The following is an 8,099-nucleotide window of genomic DNA, read 5'->3' on the forward strand; positions in this document are numbered from 1 at the left end:
AGGGAGACCTGCCTGAAGTCCAGTAGTGGGAGTGCCACTAGGCTTGGCACCTCTAGGATAAGAAGAGTTCTTATGGAAACAACTCGTACTGTATACAAAAGTTTTAATTTTGATCAAGGGCTTAAAGGCTGGAATGGCTCTTCCACAGCCATTGGTGGCTGGGACAAATGCTTTTGGGACACTGCCCACCCCATGGCTCCCGTCTTCAGACTGCCCTTCTGTGGTCTGCACCCCATGGCTCCTGTCTTCAGACTGCCATTCTGTGATAGGGCACAACCCTGTCCTTTGCAGCCATGTGGCAATCTTTCTGTGGCTCTCTCTGCCACCACTCCCACAAAGGGGCTTAGGCATCCATCTTTACAAAGACTTTGGGTCGGGAAAAAATCTTGATGGCCTCTTCTACCTGCACCAACTTCCTGTCCAGCTCAGCACGGTGGCCTTGGGCTCTTAGTGAGTCTGCCCCGGCAGGCAGCAATATTAGCTCACGCAGCAGCTGGCTCTGGCCTACAGGGGATCCAGGAACCGTGAGTGCTGGGGAGGGGTGCATGGTCCCCATGAGCTCCCCATCCAGTCTCCCTTCCCCAGGTACTCACTTTGGAGCAAACTGCTCAGTGTTTCCAGCCGCTGGTTCTCAGGCATGAGTGTGTGGCCAGGGGGCATGGCAGGGTCTGGCTGGCTATGCTGGCGGGCCTCAGCCTCCCGCCGCCACAGGTCTTGCCGCTCCAATAAGCTATGGATGCACAGGCTCAGAGTTGACCCCAAGGCAGAGGTTGACTCTTGCCCTCCACAGGCACACCTCACCCTGGGTATCAGCAGCGGGACCTACTAATGGGGTACATGGCCCTTCTGTGTGGCGTTGTAGCGCTCTTGGGCTTGCCGTTGCTGCTCCAGCACTTGTGCCAGCACCTGCAATGAGCGGGAATGCCGCCGGGGGGCTCTCTTGGCAGCTCGGACATTGTGACTAATGAAGTCCACGCCTAGGCCTGGCCCCTGCAAGACACAGCAAGCATGATGGGACAGACAGCACTGTGGTGGGCCCCTGCACCCTCCCACCCCGAATCCCTTCCAGCCACCTCCTAGCCCCTTTACTTCCTCTTACCTTAGGCTTGGGACTTGGTGAGGTTAGCTGGGGACTAGGGACCCGAGGCAGGGGGAGCCCAGGGCCACAGCGGGAATGTGCCCGCAGGAAGTGGGCAGGCTCTGTCCCAGAGGCGAGGCCAGGCTCCTGGAGGGCAGGGCATAGCAGAGTGATCAGTCAGCTGAGGTCAGAGTCTCAAGCCCAAGACTGTGCCTCTGTGCTCCTGCCCCTCGGGGACTTCCTGTTTCTATCCTTGAACGACCAGTTCTCCATCAGCAGTTAAACATGTGTTTCATATCTTTAAAAAAAACAACGAACTAATAATACTGCTCCTTCCATCTCGGTACTAGTCCAGCTACCATTCTCTTTTCTCCTTCTTAGCCAATCTTCCTGGCTCTACCTACACTCCTCCCCAGCCCCCACCAAGGTGAGTGGGCAAGGGCAGCTGGCCTCCATATCCTCAAGTCCAGGAGTCACTTCCTTGGTCTTATTGGCCTCAAGCTGATTGTCAGTAACTCCTGGGTCTCCCTCCTGAGAACCAGACCTGAATAGCCATCTGCTTCCTGGACACACTCCCACTCCCTGGCGTCTCACAAATGCTTCAGCCTGAATAAATCCACCCACACATGACCTTGTCTTCTCTCTCAATCCTCTTCCTCTTTCTGAATCTTTGGATAGAGCAATGGTGCCCACCCTACACAGGCATAGCCCTGCGCCTGCCCTTCCCACTGTCCTCAGAAACACAGGTTGAAAGGTGGCTTAGGCAGCTTTTTATGATGCAGGACTGGCCGACTTCTCAGTCTGACTTTGTGTCTGTCCCCTCACGGCGAATCGTACCTAGCATCCTCATTGCCCATGCTTCGTCTGGGCTCAGGACTTCTACCTGTGAGGGTCCATCTCTATGGAATGTGCATGTCTACCCCTTTCCCTGTCTAATTCCTACTTGCCCCTTAGCATCCGCCCAACTGTCAGCACTTCTGAGAAAGGCCTTAGTCCCACCCTATAGCAGAGCCAGGTGTCTCTTGGCCCTCTGTTTCCTTAGGCCCCAGTCACTCTCCTCCCTTCTGGCTCCATGAGGCAGGTACCTGCAGCTGGGCCTTGACCCGGGACTCCACCTTGTCATACTTGGGTGAGCGCCACAGAGCCTTCAGGGGCTTGGGCTGGCCCTGCTCCCGGCTGTGCTCCTGCTCTCGGAAACGCCGCTGGATCTCCCTGATCCGCCTCAGGTTCTCCTTTTCATGGTCTTTAGGATCCTTCCCTGGGAGACAGGGAGGGACACAAAACGCTGCCAGGCTCTGCACATGCCATCTGACTTATACTAGTTCACACACGGGTCCACACCCTGACCCCTACAGAAAGAGCTCCTGACCTGTCCTGTCCATCTAAGTAGGCACCATGCACATACTCTTAACTTATCACCGTGTTCCTGTCCTCACATAGTAAATATCTCCTGATTATTTTCTCCATTTTTATAGTGACATATATCACTAATCGTCTTGTATTAATATACTGATTTCTTCACTTGTCTCCCATCTTTACTCAACGACAGCCCATACCCCTGCTTTCCTAGCCTCTATAGGGCCTGGCACACAGTAGGCACTCAATAAATAATAAATAATGTTTCACTAACGCATGAAGGTGAGCTAGGGCTTCCTGGGAACTACCTCATTCAATTCCCACCTGCGAAGATAGTGCACTTCCTCCCTTTCATAGCTGAGATTCAGAGTGGCCACGCCTGGGTGAGGGCACGAGCCATCTGCTTCCTGGACACACTCCCACTCCCTGGCGTCTCACAAATGCTTCAGCCTGAATAAATCCACCCACACATGACCTTGTCTTCTCTCTCAATCCTCTTCCTCTTTCTGAATCTTTGGATAGAGCAATGGTGCCCACCCTACACAGGCATAGCCCTGCGCCTGCCCTTCCCACTGTCCTCAGAAACACAGGTTGAAAGGTGGCTTAGGCAGCTTTTTATGATGCAGGACTGGCCGACTTCTCAGTCTGACTTTGTGTCTGTCCCCTCACGGCGAATCGTACCTAGCATCCTCATTGCCCATGCTTCGTCTGGGCTCAGGACTTCTACCTGTGAGGGTCCATCTCTATGGAATGTGCATGTCTACCCCTTTCCCTGTCTAATTCCTACTTGCCCCTTAGCATCCGCCCAACTGTCAGCACTTCTGAGAAAGGCCTTAGTCCCACCCTATAGCAGAGCCAGGTGTCTCTTGGCCCTCTGTTTCCTTAGGCCCCAGTCACTCTCCTCCCTTCTGGCTCCATGAGGCAGGTACCTGCAGCTGGGCCTTGACCCGGGACTCCACCTTGTCATACTTGGGTGAGCGCCACAGAGCCTTCAGGGGCTTGGGCTGGCCCTGCTCCCGGCTGTGCTCCTGCTCTCGGAAACGCCGCTGGATCTCCCTGATCCGCCTCAGGTTCTCCTTTTCATGGTCTTTAGGATCCTTCCCTGGGAGACAGGGAGGGACACAAAACGCTGCCAGGCTCTGCACATGCCATCTGACTTATACTAGTTCACACACGGGTCCACACCCTGACCCCTACAGAAAGAGCTCCTGACCTGTCCTGTCCATCTAAGTAGGCACCATGCACATACTCTTAACTTATCACCGTGTTCCTGTCCTCACATAGTAAATATCTCCTGATTATTTTCTCCATTTTTATAGTGACATATATCACTAATCGTCTTGTATTAATATACTGATTTCTTCACTTGTCTCCCATCTTTACTCAACGACAGCCCATACCCCTGCTTTCCTAGCCTCTATAGGGCCTGGCACACAGTAGGCACTCAATAAATAATAAATAATGTTTCACTAACGCATGAAGGTGAGCTAGGGCTTCCTGGGAACTACCTCATTCAATTCCCACCTGCGAAGATAGTGCACTTCCTCCCTTTCATAGCTGAGATTCAGAGAAAAAAAAAAAGAGGAGCAGCCGTTGCTGGTCTCAGTTTTCTACAACCGACTCCCTCACTGTCCCTTCTTCCCCAGACTTACTCTTAGAGGAGGTCCCTGGGCCTAGGGAGATGCCCTCGAGTTGCAGCAACACAGCCCCTACGCCGCGCTGGCCACGCTCCAGGATCTGTCGGCCTCCCTGACCAATGCGCGGGCCGCGGGGAGGGGTGGCGTCCAGGTCCCCGTCCGAGGTCAGCAGGCCCAGTCTCAGCGCGTTTCCCTCCAGGCGTCCTTGGGCTGAGACGGGGGGGAGGGGGGGCACGCAGAGTGCGGGACTCAGCGGTAAAGCGGGGCCTGGCTCCAGGGTCTCGCCACGAGCAGCACCCCCAACTCACCCGAGGCCGGTCGCCGGTAGTAGTCAGGGCAGAGGGTAGGGTCTGGGGGGATGGGTCCCGAAATGCGCGACGGACCTTCGCACATGCCGTCGTCGTCACCCTGCAACGGTGCACCGACGTCTACCGGGCTGGCACCTCCCGCCCCGAGCCCTTGCCCCACCGCGCCTCCTCCCTCGACCCTGACCTCGGCAGTGCCCCATTCCCGGGCCTCTCCCAATCCGCCCTCCCCTGGGAATGGGGCACTGCCGAGTGGGCTTCACGGCCCCTTCCCGCCAACACACACGCAGGGGCTCACTCCAGCGATTTTGCCGCCCGCGGCTCCGACGCCACAGGAGTTGCTGTTGCTAAGGAACGGTGGCTTCCTTCCTTCAGGCCAGGGGTCAATGACCCTGGTGCAAAGCCTTCTGGGGCTTGTAGTTCCAGCTGAGGTGGGCGGGGCGCGCTCCAGTCTTTTGGGTCAGAGCCATTCCAGCCCCTCCCACCATTCTCCAGGTAACCGTCGAGGGTACGCTGACCTCGCGCAGCCGTGGCTTCAGCAGGGCCCGAGAGACGGCTAGGGGTCCGAGAGGGGTTGGCCATGGGGCCAGCAGATCTCCCAGAGGTGCTGGACGACCGTACTCAGAGCTCTGAGGTGACCATTGGGCTGTCTACCCTTCAAACACTTGGCCGGGGCGCTCTGGGCACCGAACTCTGAGCGACCCAAGCCTGTAACAGCCAGACCAGGCTCTGCAGGCTGTGAGGGGTATAGGGTCTAATGTCCTTTAATGACTGGTCCTTATCCTTTGCGTGGCCGTGGCGACCATTAACCTATGTGTCGCTCTAGTGTCTGACAATGAGGGACCAGTGTCTGGTGCTAGCCCATGAAGCCTGCCAAACCCAAGGTGAAGACAAATGTCCAACAGGACTGGCCTCAGAGCCAGAGCTCCAGGAGCAACTCAACCCAGAGATGGAAGCACTAGAAGAGAGAGGCTTCAGGCCAGTGGCCTCCGTTGTGAGGCCTGGTCACTGTCTGAAGAGGAAACCAGTCAAGTGAGGGGGCTTTCAGAGGGAATGAGCTGCAGGGCTGGAAGGTGGGGTCCTAAATTGCGCACTCCTGCAGGTGGATTCTTGGCCCTGCCACTGTCATCACTCACCACACCTTCTCTCTCTCAAGAGCCCCAGAATAGGGAGCACCAAGAGAAATGGACTGAGCTCATGTGGGCTCTGTGCCCCTGTTGGACCTGGGGCCTCACTGATCAGGAAAGGGACAGATCTTTAGCCACGGGGTGGTGGGCAGTCATGGCTACTTCCCAGACTCAGGGCATGGGATCTAGGTGCTGCAGTCTTGTTCTCAGGCCTCTCGGCCCTGGCTCTGATCCCCAAGACTCCCTGGGTCTAGCTGCCATGCCCTTCCTAGGACTGAAGCTGAGTTGCCATTGGGGCTGCTGCTGCAGAAGGAGGAGCCAGAGGGTAGCCAGAATGAGCACACCCCATCTGCCAAACAGCACAAAAAAGCTAAGAAACGCAAGAGCCTGGGGGTGTCCATGCTCCCAGCTGTGGCCAGCACAGTGTCTTCGCCCTCAGAGACCTTGGGGTTGGAGCGTGAGTAGCAGCCTCTGGGCCTTCCCTCCTACCCTGCCTACTGGACCTGACCCAGGTATAGCCAGGTGTTCCACCCTCTACCCTTCCCTGGGTCCTTGCAGGAAAGGCCCAGCGCCTGCGACCCCTGTACCAGTACATCAATTACTGCAACCCTGAGCTGAACCAGGCAGGGGAGGGGGAGAGAGAGGCCGAGGCCAAGGTGGAGCCTGAGTCAGAGCTGGCCCTGGTTCCTGAGCAGGCAGGTGTGGAGCAACTGCGGGCCATGCTGCCTGTGCCAGGTGAGCTGGGCTCTGGCCTCACTTTGCCCTGCCCTAACACCTCAGTGCCTCACACCCACGCTCTACTTCCCCTGGGAGAGGCAGTTGGAGAAGAGCCTGGGGGGTTGCTCAACTTGGGGGTGAGCGACCACCTCAAGGCCGAAGTGGACAAGTCAACCCAGGTGGACATCGACAAGATGCTGAGTGTCTGCACGGCTCCACTCGTACCCCCGCTGTCTCCTCAGTACAAGTGACTGTCCCGCCCCACTTTGGTTCCTCTCTTCCCAAGGCTGAGCCAGAACAACAGCCCACGGGCCCAGGCCGTTAGTGGAGGGGGGCGTTTCTGTCGCTGCCCTGACTTGGGAACCTGGGATTGCTGAAAATAAACGTCTGTCATTTTCTAAGACTTTCTGATTCCCAAATATGGTATGTGAATTGGGAGAGAGGCTGGGGAAAGCGTGGAGGACTCGCCAGCGTAGTATTTGAAGCTCAGCTGGTCCCTAGAACGTAACAAATCCCAGATTCCTGAGTTGAGTCAGATGTGGGGTGGGGCCGCTTCTTTAAAGGCTCCTTAGATAAACCAGACAGTTGGACAGGCTAGTGGAAGGGAAGGAGAGGGATGTGTGGAAGAGGAACTTGGCGCAGAGAAAAGAGCCATCTGTCAGGTCTCAGGAAGCAGGTGCTTGGGCTCCCAGGAAAGAAGCCTGCATGTGGTCTTATCTTGAGAGGACCCCACTTCATCTGAGGCGACAGGGTTCATTTGTTTGGCCCAAGAGTGTCAGCTTTGGAATGCATTCCACTCACTGCCAGACCACAGCTGGACCAGACCTTTCCCACAGAGGGGACCCTGGTGACAGGGTCATCCACTGGTGTCTTCTTCCTGGTAGGCAGGGGGTGGTGCCTCAGTCCTGAGGCCAAGCACTGGATGCCTGCTGCTTCCAGCCCCAAGGGTCTCTGCAAAGAGATGGCAGAGAGGACAGTGGCAGGCTGTTTTGGAGATCTTCTCATCCCTTCACCTTTTAACCCCCCGTGCATCCTTCCTCTTGTAAGTTCTTTTCTTCAGGTTGCTGCATCAGAGGGAACGTGCTAACTGCAACTGGAGAAACTACTTTGACGGGGGAAGAATTGGGAGATTTTGCCAACATGTCCTAGGAGATGCTGCTGCCTTCCTCCAGGAGGGGGCGCTGCAGGACAAGCCTAAAATCAGCTGTGGGCTCAGTCACCCCTGGGGACAGGAATTCTGCTGGCTCCCTTGGCTACCGGTATCTGGGCCACTTAAAGACACATCGCTCTGCCCCATTCTCATCGTAGGGTGGGACCAAACAGCTCAGATGCTCAAGAGATAGGATGGTAATGGTGTCTGAGGGATGGGCCACAGACCTATTGGGGGGGGAGGGGTTTGCCCTCAGAGCACCTGATCCTCATAAAACCAGCTTGCAGCAAGCCCGCTGCATTCTGCCCCTACACTTCTGGGAATGTGTCTTGGTGAGCCGGTGACCCGCTAAAGCCTACATACTATTCTAAGTCAGCAACGCGGCCCTTATGTAGGAGCATGAGTCAGGCTGGCTTTTCTTGATCAATTCTCAAATTTCTGATATCTCAATATCCTAGCAACACACAGGGGACTGACCTGGAGCTAAACTCAGCAGCCTCTCTTTTTAAGAGGGCAACCTCTCTTTTTAAGTTTGGTAGAGGGCAAATGTGCTTCCTAGAGAGAGATGGAGAGAAAGGGCAAGTGAGAAGCCCTTATGTGGGGATGTTAACTCAACAATCCCTTCTCCATTTCTCCTTTGGGGATTTTGGGCACACACACACACATGTGCTCAGACGGTTGTTTTTTATTTTAAATTATTTTTTAAAAGATTTATTTAATTCCACTTGT

At 55.6% G+C, this 8,099-nt stretch overlaps 2 protein-coding genes across 5 annotated transcripts in view; one reads left to right on the forward strand and one right to left on the reverse strand.

The window, feature by feature from the left end:
• Positions 1-6,617, forward strand: part of LOC102480819 (uncharacterized protein C16orf86) — a 16,185-nt gene extending 9,568 nt beyond the window's left edge. For both annotated transcript variants that reach the window (XM_027767017.1, XM_027767018.1), the window contains exons 4-6: positions 5,203-5,408; positions 5,776-5,960; positions 6,062-6,617. In XM_027767017.1, the coding sequence (XP_027622818.1) occupies positions 5,203-5,408; positions 5,776-5,960; positions 6,062-6,471 (801 nt within the window). In that variant the 3' untranslated portion in view covers positions 6,472-6,617. The remainder of the gene's footprint in view (positions 1-5,202; positions 5,409-5,775; positions 5,961-6,061) is intronic.
• Positions 235-4,781, reverse strand: ENKD1 (enkurin domain containing 1). Of its 3 annotated transcripts, none has more exons than XM_006165229.3 (8): positions 4,675-4,781; positions 4,380-4,479; positions 4,087-4,281; positions 3,364-3,536; positions 1,100-1,225; positions 827-990; positions 594-730; positions 235-504 (listed from the first exon to the last, which is right to left on the reverse strand). In XM_006165229.3, exons 2-8 carry the CDS (start codon positions 4,462-4,464, stop codon positions 344-346), a joined length of 1,041 nt encoding a protein of 346 aa, XP_006165291.1. In that variant the 5' UTR covers positions 4,465-4,479; positions 4,675-4,781; the 3' UTR covers positions 235-343. The 3 variants fall into 3 exon arrangements, with proteins under 3 accessions (XP_006165291.1, XP_014438314.1, XP_006165293.1); XM_014582828.2 differs by having other exon boundaries at positions 4,663-4,763; XM_006165231.3 differs by lacking the exon at positions 4,675-4,781 and adding an exon at positions 4,564-4,583.
• Positions 6,618-8,099: the final 1,482 nt, after the last annotated feature.

Source organism: Tupaia chinensis, unplaced genomic scaffold, assembly GCF_000334495.1.
Source record: "Tupaia chinensis unplaced genomic scaffold, TupChi_1.0 Scaffold143830_1, whole genome shotgun sequence".
NCBI lineage: Eukaryota > Metazoa > Chordata > Mammalia > Scandentia > Tupaiidae > Tupaia > Tupaia belangeri.